The following is a 23,701-nucleotide window of genomic DNA, read 5'->3' as shown; positions in this document are numbered from 1 at the left end:
TTTCACATTATTAGATAGTTTACATATATGCTCACAATAGGCATCAGTTAAATGTTCTCCATGACTTTCAATTACAAGCTCACAATGACCAGGGACAGTGATTTTTTAACTTGACTTTCTGTACAGTTCCCAGCATGGCAGCGTCTCCCTAGAAAGAACAGTGGCTGACTGCAGGCTCAGTGGAATGGAGGGGGAATTCTATGACACATAGGAGATGCGTAGGCTTAAACAAACAAACAAACAAAAAGATCACCTGAAGGACCACTCATCAAATAGGACTGGTGTTTCTCTCAGCTCTTATCAGCTTTCATAACTGAAATTCTAACAGTCCTACTGCATGAAAAGGAGGCCAGAATCCCAAGCTAAAACAAAACTCCCATCTCCCCAAACTATTCTTATCTAGACTGTGATTCTAATTTTTTTTAATGTTTATTAAGTTTTGAGAGAAACAGAGGATGCAAGTGGGGGAGGGACAGAGAGAGAGGGAGACACAGAATCTGAAGCAGGCTCCAGGCTCTGAGTTGTCAGCACAGAGCCTGATGCAGGGCTTGAACTCATGAACTGTGAGATCATGGCCTGAGCTGAAGATGGACGCTTAACTGACTGAACCACCCAGGGACCCCTACACTGTGATTCTAATCTAACAATCTTTTTAATTCTCTCTGGGAGCTTACTGTTTAATCTCCCTTAGCTTTTCTTTTCTTTTTTTTTTTTTTTTAATTTTTTTTTTTTTTAACATTTTTTATTTATTTTTGGGACAGAGACAGACAGAGCATGAACGGGGGAGGGGCAGAGAGAGAGAGGGAGACACAGAATCGGAAACAGGCTCCAGGCTCCGAGCCATCAGCCCAGAGCCTGACGCGGGGCTCGAACTCACGGACCGCGAGATCGTGACCTGGCTGAAGTCGGACGCTTAACCGACTGCGCCACCCAGGCGCCCCCTCCCTTAGCTTTTCTTAACAGCTACCACTATCTCCTAAACCCAGAAACTGAGGCTTTGCCACATGTCATGAGGAACTTTCTCCAAAGCCTCCTCTCTGAATAAACTTGCACTCAGCCTGAGAGGGCAGAGTGGATGGCACAGTTGTACACGGAGGCACCATATCAGTCACTGATATGCTAGGACTGGAGAGCTATCAGGGAGACAATGCAATACCTATACCCCCTCCCAAATCCTGGTAATCAAATCCCATTGTGAGAGAGTCATCTCTTCAGATCGTATCTTCAGCTTATCCTAGGACAAATCATATGCTTTAATGCACTTTAGGATGAGGGACTGTCAGGGTAGGAGGAGTGATGTATATGAATGTGGTTTCCACTGTCCTCATTCCCTCTAACACACCACAAACAAACTAAAGCACTGAGTAAGTAAGCATGGATCTAGATCTAGCCTTTAGGAAGATTTTGTATGGGCCCAGGGATTCTCTCTCAGTGCAGCGAAGATGTCCTTCCAGGGTCACTTGTGCAATATGGCTGCATTTTTCCATGTAAAATTTCACATTCACATTTGGGTACACAACAAACAATTTTTGGTTACTATATTCTCTCAATCTCTAGTATTTAGCTAACTTTATCCTGACTGAAAAAAAATTACAAAGAATTATAGTGGACAACATTGCAATTGACATAAAAACTTCCCAATCTCTCACTGAGGTTTCTCAAGAATTAAGACATCTTTATTTCTAGATCATCTTAACTCTTCTGGAAGCCTTTGGACCTGATTTTCACATTACAGGTCCTGAAAGCCAACCATCTTCCCACCTTAGCCTCCAGATTTCATCAGACCTACTTTCTCCTGGCCCCCCTGGTGAAGAAAGTCAGAGTAGCAGAACAGGGCAAGAATCAACCTGTAAGGCCATCCACCCACAACATCGGGTGAAATCTCTCTGGTGAGAAGCTCAGCCACACAACCTGCATGTCAACTCCTCATCATCCCTAGTGGACGGAAAACCACTCCCACATGGCACACATATATAAAATGCCAGTCAACAAGAGGCAGAGAACCACACATTGCTGCCAATGGCTTTAGCTAGCAATATCTAGCACTTTTCATTTGATGACTTTAAATTATAATAAAGCAGCAAAATAATAATCATTAAGCAGCTATTTAAGATTTGGTGTAGGAGGAGTATCTGGCTGGCTCAGTCAGTACAGCATGCAACTCTTGATCTTGGGGTTGTGAGTCGAGCCCCACACTACATACAGAGATTACTTAAAAAGAAAATTAAAAAAAAATAAGATAAAGAGTAGGAGAGGAGGTTGTTTTTCCACATCAGCAGTCAATTAAGGTCAACTAGCATCAGCCATCTGCTTTCTAGATCAGGGCTATTCAATAGAACTTTTGGTGACAATATAAATGTTCTAAATCCATGTTGTCTACTACAACATACCAGAGTCATACATACACAGATACTGAGCAATGGGAATGTGACTAATGAAACTAAGGAACTGAATTTTAAATTTCATTTAATATTAATCAATTTAAATTTCAACTGTCACAAGTGGCTAGTGACCATCACATTAAACATCACATAAGAAGGTCTTTATTCCACAAATGGCATATCCCTGGACTACTGTGAGGGCCTATTCAAACACTACATGGCCAGCATAAACATAAGCTGGAATCCTGGGGCCTCACAGCAGAGGCACCTCTAAGGGACTCAAATCTGGTTTAAACACTGAGTACCTGCTGCCAGTTCCAATTCAGGAGACCTTGAGCCAAAGAGTAAGTAAGAGCAGTGACTCTCCAGAGGAGTCAATAGGAGGCCAGGGATCCATTAGTACTACATGTCTTCTGAGGACAAGAATTATGGGTAATTCCCCTTTCTTCAGAGCTAACTGTTATAACAGATACTTATTCCCTGAAACAAAAATGCTCAAGGGCCATCTCTGTAATTGAAAGGGAGGCTGAGTATAATTGACTGCAAACATAAATAATAGATATAAACAAGTAGAGAATACCCTGCCTTCCCAAACAATTCAGATAACCCTTTCAGAGATGGAGGGAAGGGGGATGGCAAATAACTTACTAACAAGCGCCAAAGGTATAATGAACTGGCCTGGATTTCTTTAGCTCAGGTGGTGGCAAAAAGAACTAAATGGAAAATTAAACTCTACTGAATAGCTTCTCACAAGACTAACTGGCATCAAAAGGTTCAACAAAGTCATAATAACTTTATTCATTTATAGCCTTGTGGTCTTCTTCCATTTCTGAAATCTGAGTGAATTCTCTCCATTAGCAAATGGGCACTGGCTACACCCACATTTTCCAATGACTTTCTTCTTCCACATGCCAACCTCAAAGTCCCAAGAAGAGAAAAACCAAAGGAAAGAGATATGAAAATGTGGAATTTCTACTTTCTCTCACATAGCTACAAATACTACATTACACTTATGATCTCAAACACAAGAATTTCTTAGGTAACTAAAGACTACCATCTTCAGTGCGGGATTAGGGGAGAGAAGGAGTTAACGTGTGTTATTGCACGTGGCGATAGATTGTGTATGATGGCTGCATCTCCAAATAAAGCTATACATAAACACAAAATTTGCTGGGTACACATTTTACCACCCACTGGACATACTAATGAAAAGAGTTAAACAATTCATTAGTTTTTTTTAGGGCACCTGGGTGGCTCAGTCAGGTTAAGTGTCCAGCTTTGACTCAGGCCATGATCTCACAGTTTTTGGGTTTGGGCCCCACGTCAGGCTGTGTGCTGACAGCTACAAACCTGGAGCCTGGAGCCTGCTTTGGATTCTGTGTCCCTTCTCTCTGTTCCTCCCCGACTGACACTCTCTTTCAGAAATAAACAAACATTAAAAAAAATTGGGGGGGGCGGTGGCGCCTCGGTGGCTCAGTCGGTTGAGTATCTGACTTTGGCTCAGGTCATGATCTCGTGGTTTGTGGGTTCCGGCCCCACATTGGGCTCCGTGCTGACAGCTTACTCAAAGCCTGGAGCCTCCTTCGGATTCTGTGTCTCCTCCTCTCTCTGCCCCTCCCATGCTCACTCTCTGTTTCTCTCTGTCTCTCAATAATAAATAATTTTTTTTTTAATTTTTAACAAGTCAACATGTGTCCATTCATTTTCACATTGCCACAATACATACAGTAGGATCACAAATGGTTCATTCCTGATAAAGAACTGTAGGCTAAGGTTGTCTTAAAGATGAAATGTTGACTCATTAAGCTGTGCCAAGTCCTAGTGCTCAAGCCCCTGCTAAAATCAACCTAATATGAGCACACATATGAGGAAGGCAATCTAAAGGACAGGTTCCTTGTCCCTTCTGCTAAGGGGATTCTATATTGTATCCTAGTTAAAACAGAACAATGTTCACTAGATTTGTCCCCTACAGTACTTCTTGTATGCCCTCAAATTTTGTTCAAAGTCTACAGAAGGAACAGACGGGGGGGGGGGGGGGTACATTTCTGCATTTTCTGAAAAAAATCTGTTAAAGACACTGCGCAGTACATGGTATAATGTCTATCAGAAAAAGCCTTTTAGATCGGTTCTTACTAGCACCAGGAAAAAGCTTCTTTCTCAGCAGACAACCAATATAAATATCGGCAATTTTATTAGATGATAATTATGTAATTCATCATATTTACCTTTTTCTCTTGGCTGCTAGGCCATTCAGAATTACATTTAATGTCTAGGTCCTATAACCAAAGTATCCAAGGTGATTATTACACTTGTTTTCTGCAACCTTATGATCACAGGGTTTAAATTAATTTTAATTTATATTTAAGCAGTCTTCTATATACATCCTTTTACTAAAAGCCACTTAAAGTCCTTTTAATTAGCAAGCAGCCTAATAAAAAATTTGTAGTATCACACTATGAGCACAGCATTAACCACTGTTATCACAATATGGTATCAATGATAGTTGACTTGTTGAGTTCCTTTCCTAAGATAGGCATTCAGGAGAAGTGAATCAAGTACAACCAGGGAGAACAGTGGGAAAGGAGGCATGTAATAGGACACAGCATCCTTCAGGGAAACAGTGGGGGTAAGGGAATGCCCTCTCAAAAATAAGTAGATTTGGACTGCAATGTAAATTCTACAAAGGGAAAATATTACTTTTTTTACAAATAGGTAAACAGAGATAAAGAGCTCAGTAACTTGTCCTAGTCTTTGGTTCTCTCCACTGTATGACACTGTTGCGCCATGAGCCACTGCTGTTAATACAGTCTTTATTACATTAATACATGCAGATGGCTACAAGGACTACAGAAGACAACTACAGATGGGGAGAAAGGCCACACCTGCTAAAAAATGACATCAGCTAAAGCCATTCTCATTGCAGCCTAGTAATTATGTACACAGTAAGTCTTAAGGTTTCTAACCTTTAAGGGTATAAGGGGAAAGGGGACAGACAAGAGGAAACTAGCAGTTACCAATTACCTCTTAGTGCTAGGCACTAGAATAGGTGTCATACATACATTATTCCATTTTCACAACAATCCTATGAGATAGTTATTTCCATTTTCTAGATGAGAATACTCTGGTTCTACAAAAAGCCCAAGTCGACAAATATTTACCCAACATCAAATTATCAGGCATCTAGGATCCTGCAACCAACAATGGTTCCTGCCTAGAGTAGCATTCAAGCTAGCAGCAGAACTGGGTCTCCAAACCAGGTCTGCCTAACTTGAGGAGCAGTTCCTGGTCCACCACTGGACACTGCCTCTCCCTGTCTCTGAGTCATTCTGAGGATGTGCTGAGCCTGACAGCACTTCAGGAACAACCAAATCCTAACTGCCAACACCTCTGCTGTCTACCCCCAAGAAAACAGATTGACATCAAATAGAAAAGTCTCTCACCATGTGCTACAAGTCCTTTGATACAAAGACCAAAGCCTGTGATCTGGGGCCTGAAAACACCTGCAAAGCAGACACCATCAATAGAGGGAATGGTGGGCTGATAGAATAATGGATTCCCTAAGGGCTGGACAGCTCAGCCCCTCTAGCCAAAAACTCTTCCATCATTTCCTCCTGCCATTCTTGGCAGGCACTAATCCACACTTCAATTACTTTATGTCTTGATGGATTGCTGAATTGAATTTATCTAGTGCTAGGTAAGGGCCTAGGTTGCTATGTGGGAATAGATTCCTCTAGGGATCAGTAGGAACACAGATCAGATTTCCAATCACATCTTTATCAATCATAATCATTAGAATCCTACTCAGGAAGCTGGTAATGAATTAAAGGCCAATCGATCAGCCTCATGAGGCATATAGCTCTTGCTGTCGAAAAAACAGGGCCTTCAGTCCCTCCTAAACCACAAGAGCAGATACCAGGATACCAGAGATGCCGGGGGCATGGCATCCCAGCTCAGCCAACACTGTTGGAGCAGCTACCAAGCACAGTCACCAGACCAGGCCCTACAGGGGCTCAAGGATGCAAATGATACCAATTAGTCTTAGTTCAGGAACAAGAAGGGGATATAAGGTAACATATATTACTATGAGGCTTCATGGGAGCTTCATGGGAGCTTCATGTGAGAGGGTGTGTGGTAGGGAGTGGGAATATGAATAAGAGCATCTGCTAGTGGAAGCAACTAGACAGGAGAAAATTCAGATGAACCCTGAAGTGGGGAGGGCAAGGACAACTTTTTTCCCACCTTTTTTCTTCCTTTATGTTTTCTGGTTACTACATAAATATACAACCATTAAATTTTAATGTATTTTTTAAATAATTTTTTAACATTTTATTTTGTTGAGAGACAGAGAGAGAGAGAGAGAGAGAGAGAGAGTGAGAGTATGAGCTGGGGATGGGCAGAGAGAGAGGGAGACACAGAATCCAAAGCAGGCTCCAGGCTCCAAGCTGTCAGCACACAGCCTGATTCAGGGCTCGAACCCACAAATGAGAGATTATGACCTGAGCTGAAGTCAAATGCTCAACCAACTGAGCCCCCCAGGTGCCCTACAACCATTGTATTTTAAAAGTCAAACATTGGGGCGCCTGGGTGGCGCAGTCGGTTGGGCGTCCGACTTCAGCCAGGTCACGATCTCGCGGTCCGTGGGTTCGAGCCCCGCGTCAGGCTCTGGGCTGATGGCTCCGAGCCTGGAGCCTGTTTCCGATTCTGTGTCTCCCTCTCTCTCTGCCCCTCCCCCGTTCATGCTCTGTCTCTCTCTGTCCCAAAAATAAATAAATGTTGAAAAAAAAAAATTTTTAAAAAAAGTCAAACATTACAGGAATATATAATCAGCCTATAATCTCTATAATTGTCACTTTTCTTTAAGACTAATTACTAACAGGGCACAATTTTTCAATTTTTCTAGATCTACATTCACATACATTTAATACTAACAATTTTTTCAAGAATGGAATCACACCATACATTTGTCGTATGACATGTTTTCTATCATCTAGCAGTACATTTTCAATATTATTCTATGTACATCTACCTAATTTCTCAACAGTGTCACAGTATTCCACTGCAATGGATATAAATCAGTACGATTTTAACAGATAGAAATTATGTAGGCTAAGGGGGCAAGGGAGCAGAGAAAGAAAGAAGTGGAAAAGAAGCTATATAAACATAACCAGAACCAACATAAACAGAGTCAAAAAAGAAGCAAAGTCCAGAACACAATTAGAGAAACGGAAGTAGTCCCATGGCTAGAAAATAAGGGGAGTGTGGAAAGAATCATTGCAGGAGATAACAAGGCAAGAGAGAGGTTGTGGCACTTCACAACCCATGTTGACAAGTGGGACCTTAACTGTCTAAGCAATGGGGAAGCATTTCTTTGGGGAAAATATGTTACAAGAAGAACAGAGGCTAATATGTAGACGATGCACCTAGAGGCAGACACAACTGGAGATGGAAATCTGTGCAAGGAGCCATAGCTTAGGAAGAAATCATGCAGGGGGAACAGGAGGGAGCACTGAGAATGGAAACAAAGTGATGGGACAAGGCAGAGCAAGGCAACTATTAAGAATGAGCTGTTGGGGACAGCATGGGGGTGGGGGTGGGCGGAAGGGATAAGATGCCCAAGTTTCAAGGTAAGGTAAATGGGAGGATGTATGCCATCACGATTAAATAGGAAGAAGATTGAGTTTTGAAGGGAATGATCATGAGTTCGGTTTATTTATTTATTTTTTTTTTTACTTTTTTTTTTTTTTTTTTTTTTTTTTTTGGGACAGAGAGAGACAGACAGAGCATGAACGGGGGAGGGGCAGAGAGAGAGGGAGACACAGAATCGGAAACAGGCTCCAGGCTCCGAGCCATCAGCCCAGAGCCTGACGCGGGGCTCGAACTCACGGACCGCGAGATCGTGACCTGGCTGAAGTCGGACGCTTAACCGACTGCGCCACCCAGGCGCCCCATGAGTTCGGTTTATTTTTTATTTTTTTTTTTTTTAATTTTTTTTTTTTTTCAACGTTTTTAATTTATTTTTGGGACAGAGAGAGACAGAGCATGAACGGGGGAGGGGCAGAGACAGAGGGAGACACAGAAGCGGAAACAGGCTCCAGGCTCTGAGCCATCAGCCCAGAGCCTGACGCGGGGCTCGAACTCACGGACCGCGAGATCGTGACCTGGCTGAAGTCGGACGCTTAACCGACTGCGCCACCCAGGCGCCCCATGAGTTCGGTTTAAAAGAGAGCAAAGCACCAATGAGACAGGTAGATCTGTATCAGACAGCTGAAAATATGAGACGGAGGCCCATGGGGTGAGGCTGAGGCTGGAAACACAGGCTTGAGAGTCATGTGCATGGCAATGAGGGCTGAAGCCAGAAATCTCTGAGGCAGAAAACAAAGAGAGAAGATGCAATATTTACAACAGCTTTGAAAAATGGCTACATCTGAAAAGTAGGAGGGAAACAAAGAGTCAGGAAAGAGGTAAGAATGGACTCTAGTGAAATAACAGATGTAGAGACTATTTGCCAAATTTAACTTCTACAGAAATGAGTTACTAAAATAATAAATTATTATATTTATAGGCTTCTTTCCATCCCCCTTCACCCAGCTGCAACCTCACTCTCAGGGCTAGCAACCTGACTGCAAAAGCAGTGGTACCCCAGTACTCTAACTTGCACCCCACTGCCCTTTCTTCATTCCTAATCCAACATCTTGCTCAGTCCTACCTCTTTCCTCATATGACAAAAAGGTGAGGGAATCAAGGGGAATGACAATAAACGGTGTCTTATAAATGACAGGTGCCATGAGGTCCATGCTATGTGGGAAAGAATGAAGCCACAAGGACACTGAGAGACTCTGAGAACCAGGATGGGGCTGATGGGCCACAGGCCTGAGGTGAAACAACAGCTTACGGGAACAAGGGGTCAATCAATGGACTAGAGTGGGGGGCAATCATATTGTTTTAAGTTCTGGGAGAGAAAAGTCAGAGTTGGTGGGGCTGTGAGCTACAGGAGGAAGCTGTGAGAAGTAGGGGAGGGCCACATAGCTCTCCAACAATGGGGAGGGGAGAAACCTATTCAGGGAAAACGTTGCCAGACCAACCCCTCTCTGTGTCCCAAGGCTACATGTGGCCAGTATCCAGCCACCCATCCACTTCCAGGCACCCACTCTCTCTTCTCACCATCCAGCTGAGGTACTTCGCACCCATGTCTACCATACTCAGAAACCTCCCTACCCCAACCCTGGACCACAGGGTTGCCTCTGCTGCAGGCTCTATTCTTCACCCTCTCTTTCCATGTTGAGCTATTATTAAGCTTGTCAAGCTGCTACCTCTGGAGCACAGACTCCTCTGAAAAGATGACACAGAATTCTGACCCTCTGCTTCCTTCCTGCTGCTGCTCTGCTCACAATGGTTCTTTCATTCAACTCGTTTAGCAAACATTTGCTGACTGCTGACTAGGTGCACTTTCCTTTTTATCATTTCTCTGACAAAGAATAGTGAAGTCAAAAACATCATGAAACATTTTCAAAATCCAAACCACTCCTGGTCAGTTGATTGACTGAGAACAAAGACTTTCTAATAAGCAAGATTTCACTCCCCATGGGAACAAATGCCTATGTTCTCAAATGGCAGGGCTCAGCTCATTCTACCTGAGAAGCAGAGTCTAACTTCTGGTGCCAACTCTACCAGCGTACCTGGCTCCTATTCATATGCTCAGTATGTAAGAACAATTTCTGGGGCAATGACTGCAAGGGTTGTCCTGAAAGAGTTTGCTCTCCACATGCCTCAGCTCCAAGCTGTTCCAGCTGGAAGCCCAGCTAGACCATCTATTCCATGGCAGGTATGCCAAAAATCGACTCTTCAAGGAAAAACTTGCTTCACTCACAAGGAAACCTGCAGTGTCAACTCTGTCAGGGTAGGTTTCATCTGCAAAGAGCTGCTGTGGTCAAGTTCATGATCTTCTGAGACAGCCTGTAACGAATGACTGAACCAGGTATGGCTATAAAAACCTAACATTTTTGCCGAATATAAGACCATCTGAAGGACTATACTCACTCCATAACTCACTGCTGGGATGGCCATTGCTTCACTGGGCTTGCATCATAGTTTGACTTCTTCCTCCATCCAATCCTGCTTCCCCTGCTTTTCTTTCACAAGTGTTGGAATAAACATACTGCGCCCCGGCCTATATCTCAATGTCTGCTTCAGGAGAGCCCAACCAGAAACTTTTAAACTTGTGAAGGTGTATGCATTGTGGGTCCTATTTCTGGTAGGACCCCAAGTTCCGGTATGGTTAGAACATAGTCTTGGGAAGAAGGCAGCAGAAAAAAGTAAATATTCCCTCTGTGACTGTGCAACATTCAGAAGACTTTCCCAAAAGGCCTTTTGTGAACTGAAATAGTGGGCAAAGATTAAAAGTGTCTAGTACCACCCACCAATCATAACAACGTTTCTCTAGTTAGTGCATCTTACCCCTCCACTCAGTCACAAGTTCAGATCATCTACCCTCCCTGGAACCTCTGACTCCCATCTCTCAGTGAAGGCCTGGCCTTCTACACCATAGAATGGATAAAAGCTATCACATGGGGTCTCCCCAACTTCCCATTTCCAAATGAATGGTGTTCACCTCTTCAAGAACCTTACCTCTTACCCACCCTGTCTCCTGGATCTTCACCCTATCTCTGTGTACTAGAGTCTTTCCAAAAGCTTTTATACACAGTCTCCAGTTTCTTCAACATGGAAGAACTTTGAAAACATTATGCTAAGTGGAAGAAAAACAGACACAAAAGTCTGTTTATATAAGTATATATATATACTTTTAAGACATACCCAGAATAGGTAAATCCATAAAGACAGAAAGGAGGCTTGTGACTGCCAAGAGCTAGAAAGAGGGGATAATGAAGAGTAACTTCTTAATGGTAATGGGGTTGCCCTTTGGGGTGATGAAAATGTTTTGGAACTAGGTAGAGGTAGTGACTACAAATGTACTAAATGCCACTAAAGTGCTCACTTTATTTTTTTTTTAATTTAAAAAAAATTTTTTTAACGTTTATTTATTTTTGAGACAGAGAGAGACAGAGCATGAAGGGGGGAGGGTCAGAGAGAGAGGGAGACACAGAATCTGAAACAGGCTCCAGGCTCTGAGCAGTCAGCACAGAACCCGACACGGGGCTCGAACTCACATACCGCGAGATCGTGACCTGAGCTGAAGTCGGACGCTTAACCGACTGAGCCACCCAGGCGCCCCTAAAGTGCTCACTTTAAAATTGTTAACTTTATATTACGTGAACTTTAAAGAGACATAAAGAAAAAGTTCCCTACACTCCTTCTAGGTACTACTTTTCCTTATTTCTCTTCTCTTATACTGAGAAACTTTTCAAAGGTTATCTACACTTGAATATATCTCCTCACCTCCCATTCACTCCAAAGCCCACTCCACACTATTCCCACCAAGTGATAACCACTGATGCTTCTTATTCCTATCATGAGATTTTATGGCAGCACCTAACACAAGAGATCAGTAACTCAGTCCGAATGTATTCTGCCCTGACTTCTCTGAGACTGCAAATTTCTTTTTTTTTTTAATATGAAATTTATTGTCAAACTGGATTCCATACAACACCCAGTGCTCATCCCAACAGGTGCCCTCCTCAATGCCCATCACCCACTTTCCCTTCCCTCCCACCCCCCATCAACCCTCAGTTTATTCTCAGTTTTTAAGAGTCTCTTATCGTTTGGCTCCCTCCCTAACTTTTTTTTTTCCTTCCCCTCCCCCATGGTCTTCTGTTAAGTTTCTCAGGATCCACATAAGATGAAAACATACGGTATCTGTCTTTCTCTGTATGACTTATTTCACTTAGCATAACACTCTCCAGTTCCATCCACGTTGCTACAAAAGGCCATATTTCATTCTTTCTCATTGCCAAGTAGTTTTCCATTGTGTATATAAACCACAATTTCTTTATCCATTCACAGTTGATGGACATTTAGGCTCTTTCCATAATTTGGCTCTTGTTGAAAGTGCTGCTATAAACATTGGGGTACAAGTGCCCCTATGCATGAGCATTCCTGTATCCTTGGGTAAATTCCTAGCAGTGCTATTGCTGGGTCAGCAAATTTCTAATTACCTCCTACCTCTACAGTCTCTCCTTCCCCAGGTTCCTTTGCCAGCTAACTTTCTTCTACCTACCTTTAAGAGTTAAAATTTCTCAGGAATGAGGGCTTATCTCCCTTATGAGCTATCTCTGTCTCTCTCTCTCTCACAACACACATGTGCTCACACAAAGAAATAAACTTGAAGGATGTACTATGTAATAAAATATATTGCAAAGTCTATATAATTAAAAAGGTTTGGTAACTGGCACATAAATAGACTGAATTAGCAATGTACAGGAAAGAAAATTTTAAAAGAGACCCAACTGCATATGAAAATCTAGTGCATAATAAGAGTGGCATCTCCAATCTGTGGGGAAAGGAAAGACTTTTATTTATTTATTTATTTATTTATTTATTTATTTATTTATTTATTTATTTTACATTTATTTCTTTTTGAGAGACAGCATGAGCAGGGGAGGGGCAGAGAGAGAGGGAGACACAGAATCAGAAGCAGGCCCAGGCTCCAAGCTGTCAGCAGAGAGCCTGATGCAGGGCTTGAACCCATTAACCATGAGATCATGACCTGAGCTGAAGTCGGACGCTTAACTGACTGAGCCACCCAGGAGCCCCAAGGAAGACTTTTTAATAAATACCACTGGAATAATTTAAGACACATATGAAAAAAGATAAAATTAACTCCGTTCCTTATGGCTATATATCAGGAAAAATTGCAAACAAATTATATTTAAATGTAAAAACTGAAACTATACAAATTCCAAAGGAAAATATAGATGAATTCCTCTACAACCTGGGAATAGAGAATAAGTCTTCTATTTATGATTCAAAATCCAGAAACAATAACAAAAATATTAATAAATTTGATGATGAAAAATAGTAGTAAGTTTATAAAAATTTTAGATGCATGGAAAATATTACAAGTAAAAAGACAAATGACAAAAGGGGAAATGTGCAACAATTTAGACCAAGTATCCATAATCCATAAAGAGCTTTTAAAAATAAAGAAGAAAAAGACCAGGGGCGCCTGGGTGGCTCGGTCGGTTAAGCATCCGACTTCGGCTCAGGTCATGATCTCACGGTCCGTGAGTTCGAGCCCCGCGTCAGGCTCTGTGCTGACAGCTCAGAGCCTGGAGCCTGTTTCAGATTCTGTGTCTCCCTCTCTCTCTGCCCCTCCCCTGTTCATGCTCTGTCTCTCTCTGTCTCAAAAATAAATAAACGTTAAAATTTAAAAAAAAAAAAAAAAAAAAAAAAAGAAAAGAAAAAAGAAAAAGACCAGTAACCCTGTAGAAAAAAGGACTGCAAATGTGAACAGACAGTTCGCACAAGAATAAATACAATTCCACTTAACTGTATAAAAAAAGATGTTCAGTTTTGTTCAGAATACAAGAAAGGTCAAACAGAACTGCAGTAGGAAACCATTTCTCACCTATCAGATTAGCAAATACATATCTACAAGTGAGACTATAGGGAAAGGGGCAGTTGCATATAATGCTTATGGAAATGCAAAATGGTACAACCCCTACGGAAGAAATTTGACATCTAGTAAAATTATAACTGCATTTACCCTTTGACCAGAAATAGGACTTGAAGGAATTGTTTCCAAAGACACATTAGCAACAACCTGAATGATCTTGGAAGCAGATTCTTCCTCAGAGCCACCACAAAGGGACACAGCCTGGCTGACACTCTGATAGAAACCTACGAGACCCTCAGCAGAAGACTCAGCTAACTAGCACTAAGACTTCTGACCTACATACACTGTGAGCTAAGCCACCACACCACTAAGTTTGTGGTAATTTATTCCACAGCTATCATTTGTAATATGGCCCTGAAGATGTGAGAAAGGGTTCACATCAAGCATGACCCAGAGATGAGAATAAATCAGTTGTAGGAGACCCTAAGCCATCCAATTTGGCTGGAGCAGCAGTCAGGCAGAGCTAGGGGCTTGGAACAGTGAAGGTTCTCTAGGCCAGCTTTCCTTGCCTGACCATCCAATGACAGTGGGGCAGTGATAGGTGAGGAAGAAAGTAAAGGAGGGGAAGCCCCAGGCAGGCAGCACAGCTGGTGAGGAGCATACGATGGCCCAGACTTCAGCTTTACACTCAAAAATCTTTAAGTACTTTGGTTTCTTTTTTTCTTTCCTTGTTTCTTCTTCCTCACCCCGCACCCCCCCCCCACCCCACCCTTCTTTCCTGGACACTCAGACTTTCAACTGGATGGCCTTAAAAAAGAAAAAAAAATTGTTAACAAAAATGTAGACTGTTATTTGGTACAAATTTCTCCTTTGTAAGTTTTCCTTTTATATAAATCTATTTCTGCAGATAATTGAACCCAACTGTGATATCTGAATAGTTTTAAGAAAGTACATTCTGCTCTACTTCCAAGGAATGGAACCTTGGCCTCTTCCTTAAGACGAGCAAAATGGAGGGGGTTGCAAAATGCCCTGCTTATTTGTCTCCAAAAGGAATCTTGCCCCAAGCCCAGGTCCAATTCCTGTGCCCAGGAGAGAGCAGGTCTTTGTTCAGAGAGCACCACAGGTGTGTCTGCATAGCACCAAAAACAAAGCAAAAATGCTCCATCTTTGCGCTCAGGACAAGGAACCTGCAAACAACAGGAGATGGAGAGTGCTGGATACAAGGGAAGTATCTTTTATCTAATAGTTTTGTTGTTCCTGACAACTTTGTTCAGGCCTCAAATCAGTGTGACCCCATTCTTTGCTAAGTATGTTCCATGGAGGCTTTAAAATATATTATGAGATAAATCAAGTTCCAACACAGGAAAAAAACAGATGCTATTGAACAGACACTGCCTGCAATCCTCCACCCATCATTCGGACCCATCTCTCTTCAAACATTTCCCCATTTCTTGTGCCTGAAAACATTCCACCAACATAATTCTCCATCCAACGTCACCTCCATCAAAGCATGAGAGGAATCTGCAGGACCCTTCTGGCACAGGCACTGAGTGTGAAAGAAACCAATCCTTCTCCACTGTGATCAGTGAAGGTCCTCAAAAGTCTCTTTACACTCCTTGCTCACTGCAATGCTATCGTCCACACATTTTTCTAAGGTACTTCTGAATCCATATTAACCATGTATTTACTACTGACCATGTGAGGGAGGTTTTCTTCAGTCTGTCCTAGATTTAGTTCCCTTGAAGTCAAGCATCGTTGTCAGGTTGTAGTGACCAGGATTTGTTGAAGCAGTCCACATTCCAACTATCTTCACCCTTCAAGTTCCAGTGCTTGGCAAAGAGCAGCTCACTACAAACGCAGGATTAAATTAACTTTCCTTGACTAACTTTACTTTTCTAGATCAAAGAGTCCCATGTTCACAGTCCTCACATCCAGACACACATCATATTTGTCATGCTAAACCAGCCAGTCCTGGATCACAAGTTTAAACATGAGAGGAAGGAGTGAACAAAGAAGGGTGTCTCTCATAAGCTGGCCCTCACCTTCAGGAGGAACAATTTCTGCAGAAAAGTAGTTATTGATGACATTTACTTGTCCTTCCTGCTGGTGGGTAAACACAATGGAAACACACAATCCACTTCTGACATGACTCTCATTTCTATGTGAGCTAAAGTAAAAAAATAAGCAAACAATAAGGGGTCATTTCCCCCACTGGAATAGCAAACCACTATATTTCTCAAAAGAGAAAGGAAGGCCCAAAGACAAAATCTTCATGCTGCTTAAGGACAACAGGGTGATAGGGCTGCCTGGGTGGCTCAATCAGTTAAGCATACAACTCTTGATATGGGCTCAGACTGTTGTTGTCTCACAGTCATGAGATCGAGCCCCACGCTGAGATCTGCACTGAGCATGGAGCCTGCTTAGGATTCTCTTTCTTCCTCTCTCTCTCTCTCTCGCCCTTACCCACCCCACTCCCCATCTCAAAATAAACTTCTTTTAAAAAAGGACACAAGGATGATATAGAAGAATTCATTCTTTCAGTCATTACCAAATGTTTATTGAACGCCTGCTATGAGCTAAGTACAGTGCCGACCCTTGAAGATCCAGATGCAAGCAAGACTGAGATCAAAATCCCTATTCTTTCAGAGTAGACATGGTAGCATGGAAAAAAATAACATGAGTAAAACATATGCTATGAGACAGTAAGTACTAAGGAGCAAAATAATGCAGGGAAAAGGATTTGACAGATATAGGAGGGAAAAAAACTTTTTTCAGATGGTGGCCAGGGAAGGCCTTTTTGAGAAGGTCCCATCCTTCTTTTTTGGAGTAATTAAAAAAAAAAAAATTTTTTTTTATGTTTATTTGAGAGACAGCGAGCGAGCGCATGAGCTGGGTAGTGGCAGAGAGAGAGGGAGACACAGAATCTAAAGCAGTCTCTAGGGTTCCGAGCTGTCAGCACAGAGCCTGACGCGGGGCTCAAACTCACGGACCCCAAGATCATGACCTGAGCTGAAGTTGGATGCTTAACTGACTTAGCCACCAAGGTACCCCTTGATTAATATTAGATTTACAGAAAACTTAAAATGATAGTAGAATTCCAAGAATTCCTGCACAACTTTAACCCAGTTTCAGTTCCCCTAATATTACCATCTTATACTACTGTAGCACCTGTGTCAATATTAAGAAACCAACATTGGTACGTTAATAGTAGCTAAACCTGAGGCTCTTCATGTTTCACCAGGTTTTCCATTAATTTCCTCTTTCTGTTCCAGCATACAAATAAGAATACAAGAAAGAAAGAAAGAAAGAAAGAAAGAAAGAAAGAAAGAAAGAAAGAAAGAAAGAAAGAAAGAAAGAGAGAGAGAGAGAGAGGGAGGGAGGGAGGGAGGGAGGGAGGGAGGGAGGGAGGGAGGGAGGAAGAAAGAAAGAAAGAAAGAAAGAAAGAAAGAAAGAAAGAAAGAAAGAAAGAAAGAAAGAAAGAAAGAAAGAAATTTTAAGTCAGAATACCACAGTGTTTTTAGGTGTCATGTCTTCTCTGATAGTTTCTCAGTCTTTTCTTATCATTTCCACAACAGTTTGAGGAGGGGAAGTACTGATCAGACACTTTACAGAATGTCCCTCAATTTAAATTTGTTTGATGTTTTCCTCATGATTAGACTGGGGTTATTGGTTTTGAGGAAGAACACCACAGCTAAAGAGTCCTTGTTCTCACATCTTATCAGGAGGGTTCATCATATCCACCTGACAGCATTGGGGATATCCCTTTGATGACAAGTAATACTGACCAGGTTTCTCCACTGTAAAGTTACTATTTTTCCCTTTCCATAATCTGTTCTTTACAAATAAGTCCCTAAATTCAGACCACACTCAAAAGGTTTAAGCATCACCTCCTGGAGGGGAAAGCATCTATATATATTATTGGAATTCTTCTTTAACAAAGACTTATCTTTCCTCTCCTATTTATTCATTCAATCATTTGTATGAGTTCAGATTTACATATATTTATTTTATACTTCGGGCTATAATCTAGTACATTACATTGCTTAAATCATTCTAGATTTGGCCGTTGAAAGGGAAGTTCATATCTGAAAAAAGACCTAAGAAGAGTAAGCAAGCTAGTCACAAACCTGTCAAGGTGAAGAGTATTCTATGTCCCAAGGTGCGATGGGCCTGATGCATTCAGGGAACATGAGGGAGGCCAAGGTGGCTAGAGGAGAGGAAACACAAGGGAGAGTAGCAGGAGATAAAACAACAGAGGTAATGGTGAGCCACATCACAGGGACATGCAGGCCACGGGAAGGAATTTGACTCTTACTTTATGTGAGAAGGAAGGCCAACAGGTATTTTTGAGCACAGAAAGACATGACAAAAGAATCACTCTAGCTGCTGTGTGAGAACTGACTGTAGGAAATAAGGGCAGAAGGAAGAAGTCCAGTTCAGAGCCTACTACAATAATCTGGGCAAGAAATAATGGTGGTAGGAGGAGTAATGAGACATGGTCAGATTTTGGATACATTTTGCAGACAGAGCTGTAGGATGTGCTGTCAGACAGAATGTGGATATAAGTGGGCACCTGGCTGGCTCAGTTGGTGGAGCCCGTGACTCTTGAACTTGGGGTTGTGATTTCGATCCCCAAGTTGGGTGTAGAGATTACTTAAAAGTAAAATTAAAAAAAAAAAAAAAAAAGAATGTACGTGTGAGAGAAAGGAGTCATGAATGGCTAAAAGGATTTTGGCCTGAATAAATCAAAGGACAGAATTGTCATTAACTGAAGTAGAGAAGGTTATATGAGCTCAGTTTTAAACTTGTTCAGGTTGAGCCTATTAAACATCCATGTATAGATGTCTAGCAAGCAGATGGATAAAGGAGTATGGACTTCAGAGAAGTATGGGCTGGAGATTTTTAAAAATCTGGCAGATTTTTTTTTATTTTATTTTATTTTATTTTAAATTTTTTTTTTCAACGTTTTTTATTTATTTTTGGGACAGAGAGAGACAGAGCATGAACGGGGGAGGAGCAGAGAGAGAGGGAGACACAGAATCGGAAACAGGCTCCAGGCTCCGAGCCATCAGCCCAGAGCCTGACGCGGGGCTCGAACTCACGGACCGCGAGATCGTGACCTGGCTGAAGTCGGACGCTTAACCGACTGCGCCACCCAGGCGCCCCAAAAAAATCTGGCAGATTTAAAAAATCAGCCCACACATGAAATTTAAAGGCACTAGGCTAGATGCAATCACCCAAGGCATTAGTGTAGATAAAGAAGAGTGGAGGTCCAAGGACTGAGCCTGGGGGCCCTCTGGCACTGAGAGCCATCAAGACCTTCTTACCTGTCCTTTAATCAGGGACAATTTTACCAAATTGTTTCCATACACTGTGTACCAAATACTGATTTGGAGCCCAACATGCTCAAGGTCTCTCAATATGCTGCCTTAATCCCCACTTGCCTCTCTGCAATTCCCCACCCCTAGTCTGCTCTGTACTGCTGTGCAACTTGTATCCATCATTCATTATTGCCACCATCTCTTTGCAAGCTGTTCTTCTCATGTGGAAAATCCTTTCCACTCTACCTCATCAAATGCCAGCTCTTTTTCAAGCCCCAACTAGTGCCCTATCTTCTCTCTGAACTTTATCTAACTACTCTGACTCATAATGAATTACCTTCTTCTCCAAAGCAGCCAATCTTTATAATACTTGCTGTCTGCATGACTAGATATTTATCCCTTATTGACCTGTGTGGCTAGTTAACTTTACCTATAAAAAGCTCTTATTTATATGTGCCGTAGCTTCCTTTAAGGAGAACAGCACCTCAGCCTTTTCTGTTCCCCAGCAGTTGCCTGGGACAAGTACGTACCATTCAGCAAATGCTCAGTAAGTATGTATGAGATGTTTCATGTCAATTCCATTATCCATTCATTCAGTAAGCTCCTTGAAACAGAGGCCTGGTTTTTATCTCTGCCTCATCTGGCACTGGGCGGGACACAGGTGGACAGGCATTCAGTATCTGCTTACCATCAAAGAGGTTGATGACAATGTCCCCGTCCCCTGGGATTCTACAGTCCTGGCACAAAACAGTAAGAACATGTGTTCTGTACTTGCTGCCCTGTCTTCCCTGAAGCCAGTGATTTCCTGGTCAAGAGAGAAGTACCCAGGGACCACAGGGAGAGGAAATCCCATGGAATCTGATATGTGATACATAATAGGGATGAAAGATACTCAAAAGCCTGGTACAATCTTAACAGCCCAGACAAGAGGCTATCTCAGCTGAGATGCTGGGCAAAAGAATCAGAAAAGATGAGCACTTTGACTTTGGTGAATCTCTTCTAAGAACACAGAAGGCACATAAAAATATACACAAGGTGTTCATTGTAGAATTACTTGTAGCAACGAAAAACTGTAAACCACCTAAATGTATAACAATAAGAATCAATTAAGCATAATCTGGTATATTCACACGATTGATAAAGATCAGCACCTGGATAATGTTTACTGTGTGCCTGATTATGTGCTAGAGGTTCTGCATTTCAAAACTCCATAAAATCTATCTCCCAATTTCTTTTTTTCAACGTTTTTTTTTTTTTTTTAATTTTTGGGACAGAGAGAGACAGAGCATGAACGGGGGAGGGGCAGAGAGAGAGGGAGACACAGAATCGGAAACAGGCTCCAGGCTCCGAGCCATCAGCCCAGAGCCTGACGCGGGGCTCGAACTCACGGACCGGACCGTGAGATCGTGACCTGGCTGAAGTCGGACGCTTAACCGACTGCGCCACCCAGGCGCCCCATCTCCCAATTTCTAAATGGAAAGTATCAGCCTCAAAAACTAGGTATAGGACAACACTTTTGTAAAAACAACTGGAAGAACACAAGCCATACTGTTACCTTTACATCTGGATAGTGGAATATGGGTGGTATTGTTGTTGTTTCCCTTTGTGCTTTTCTGTGTTTTCCAAGTTTTCTGCTTTGAAAACATATTACTTTGTCAGCAGGCAAAAAAAAAAAAAAATCTATTTTAAAAACAAACATGTAAGAGCCAAATTCTCAACTCTCTAAACACATGACTGCTGGAAGGCTCCTACTTCTGATCTAAAATGTAAGAATCAGAGCTCAAATCCTCCCCACATCCCCCTCACCCCCCACCCACATACCCAAAGACAGATAAAACCCAGTGAAACTGTAAGACTAACAGCTTCTTGAAGAAAAGATCCTGTTTGGTTAATCTTTGGTTTCCTACCCTGGAGTTCTCAGCACCCTGTAAGACATATATTTGGGTGCTCTGTAAACATGAAAGGGAAGGAGGAAGTGTGGTAAACTTACAAGGCACAAATGTCACTAATGCAGTGACATCACTCTTACCCCCATGCTACCTCCTCCACTCTATCCATCCCAGGTCTGGTCCCTTACTCTGCTATCTCTAGACATTGCTCAGGCTGCCCAAGGAGCTCTTGAACAGACAAACTACTGACTCTTTGCACCACAGTATTCATCTTTTGTGGGATTTTTTTTCCCTTTCCTTTCTTAAAAGGTGATCTTGCCTTTCAGCTAGTACAATGCTCCACACAGAACCAGCATGCCAGTCAGTCTGCAGAGAATCATTGAGAGAATGAATTTGAATAATAAAAGGCAGAACAAGGCAATACCTTGGAGACACAATTGGTGTAGTACCTTCAATTTAGAACCTCATTTCAGTGGCTAATGCAGTAGCTGGAGACATTAGCCTAATTTTTGCCAGGAGAGTCCAGCAACACAGCAGTACTAAACATGGGCACAGAGGACCCTGTTCATTTCAAAGACAGAGTACGGAGAATGAAATTAGCAGCTCTGCACTTCTGGTGCAGAGGAAAGCAAATCCTTGCTCCCTTCCCCCAATTCATCACCAATCATGTTTAAGATGAAAAAACACAGGAATATGGGGGATGGGGGTCAGCACTAGCACTAAGTTCAAGGGAAATCAAGACCCCTGAAGAGGCCTCCATGGGATACTTAAGGACTATGGGAAAGTTAATTTCAAAGGACATCCACTAAGCACAGCCCTACAACACATCTTGTCATTGCTAAGCCCTATCCCAGGCTGTAGGCCTGGAAAGACTCCAGAACTTGCCATCAGGTCAGTTCTGAGGCCAGAAATGGAAAGGAAAGCCCACAAAAATCAGACTGGAAGGGAGCAGTTCAGCTCATCTACCAAGAGTCAGGGGATGAGGAAGTTGTTCCTTCAACAAAAACTTCATACTGGCTCAACTAAAAAAGAAACCACATCTGGGGAACCTGGGTGGCTCAGTAAGTTAAGTGGCCGACTTTGGCTCAGGTCATGATCTCACAGCTCGTGAGTTCAAGCCCCGCATGGGGCTATCAGCTCAGAGCCTGCTTCAGATCCTCTGTCTCCCTCTCTCTCTGCCCTTCCCCCCTCGTACTCACTCAGGCGCACTCTCTCTCTCAGAAAGAAATAAGCATTTAAAAGAAGAAGAAGAAGAAACCGCATCTGATGTGGTCCAGACTTCTCTCCCCATGTGGCCAGTCTCCTTGTTGCAGGAGCCAAGCCACCAAAGACCCTTTGCTTTCCAGTAAAGAGGGGAACAGGAGCCTCAGAGGTAGCCACGCTATCCTATCCCCAGGGAGCAGTCTCTGAGGCGCTCACCCCTCCCTCCTAGATGTGCGAACAGTGGGCCAGGCATGGGTCATCGGGCTGCTGGGCCAAGTAAGTCCTGTTCTAACAGGTAGGTAAGCCAGCAGCAATCTCTCTCTCTCTCTCGCTTCCCTACACATTTCTCATTGTCTCTGGTCCCCCAAAGTTTATTTTGCCCTCTACTCTGTTATCTTAGACTCTTCTGACTTACCTAGGGATGGGTAAGAAGACAGTATTTTACCAAGTCTTCATAGCCAAGCATTTTCTAAAACCAAATACTTTTTCCCCCCACTCCTCTCCCCCACCAGAGGGCACAGGAGGGCCCAATGTCACCAGTAACTCACTCTCAACAGCATCATGGCCTCACCAGCACTAACCTGGAGGCCTCAATAACGTTAAGAGGTCAACACTGTAGGGGCACCTGGGTGGCTCAGTTGGTTGAATGAACGTCCGACTTCGGCTCAGGTCATGATCTCACGGTCTGTGAGTTCAAGCCCCACATCGGGCTTTGTGGTGACAGCTCAGAGCCTGGAGTCTGCTTTGGATTCTGTGTCTCCCTTTCTCTCTGCCCCTCCCCTGCTCATGCTCTGTCTCTCTCTGTCTCAAAAATAAACAAAAAAAAATTAAAAAAAAAAAAAAAAAGAGGTCAACACTGTAATCACAGGCACATAGACACCTGTATATCCAGTCATGTGACTAGAGGAATGGGACTGCCAATCTTTTTATTTGAATAAATTCCCAGGTGGGCTCTGGTCCTGAAGGCCAGGGCACACTGCTATGCTCTTAACACAGTGGTAGATAAATAAGCACTACAACACCTCAGGGCTTGAACTTTATAGGTCTCTCTAGGTGAAAGACTGTCTCCTCTACCTCACAGATACTGCCATATAGGAAAAGCAGGGGTTGCTTGGGAGGAAAAGTCGAAGACATGAAAAGCTAGACACCCCAGACTCCACCCAAGACGCATACGCAGTAAGGGGAGCAGTGCAAGGATAGGAAGGCAGGACATGTTCTCCATACACAGGACCTGCCTGCCAAAACTTAGTGGATGGCAAGAATCCTAGATCTGTGGGCGAGGATTGAGTCATGTTATAAATCTCCTTTCTCTAAGCAGCATGTGCAAAAACTCCTCCATCTCAGGAAGGGAAGGGGGGGGGGGCAATATGTGGGGAAGGTGGTGGTCTGCAATTAGCA

The 23,701-nt window shown here is 42.8% G+C and overlaps 1 protein-coding gene across 9 annotated transcripts in view; it reads right to left on the bottom strand.

Annotated features, from left to right (window-relative positions):
* Nucleotides 1–23,701, bottom strand: part of SIL1 (SIL1 nucleotide exchange factor) — a 308,739-nt gene that overhangs the window by 124,127 nt on the left and 160,911 nt on the right. The window contains exon 1 of one of the 9 annotated variants that reach the window (XM_058714664.1): nt 20,767–20,872. The exons of the other annotated variants lie outside the window; for them this stretch is intronic. Coding sequence (XP_058570647.1) covers nt 20,767–20,857 — 91 coding nt within the window. The 5' untranslated portion in view covers nt 20,858–20,872. Of the gene's footprint in view, nt 1–20,766; nt 20,873–23,701 lie in introns of those variants that run through there. 9 annotated transcript variants of the gene reach the window in all.

This window comes from Neofelis nebulosa, chromosome 1 (assembly GCF_028018385.1).
Source record: "Neofelis nebulosa isolate mNeoNeb1 chromosome 1, mNeoNeb1.pri, whole genome shotgun sequence".
In the NCBI taxonomy this organism is placed as follows: domain Eukaryota; kingdom Metazoa; phylum Chordata; class Mammalia; order Carnivora; family Felidae; genus Neofelis; species Neofelis nebulosa.
This window is presented reverse-complemented; position numbering and strand designations above follow the sequence as displayed.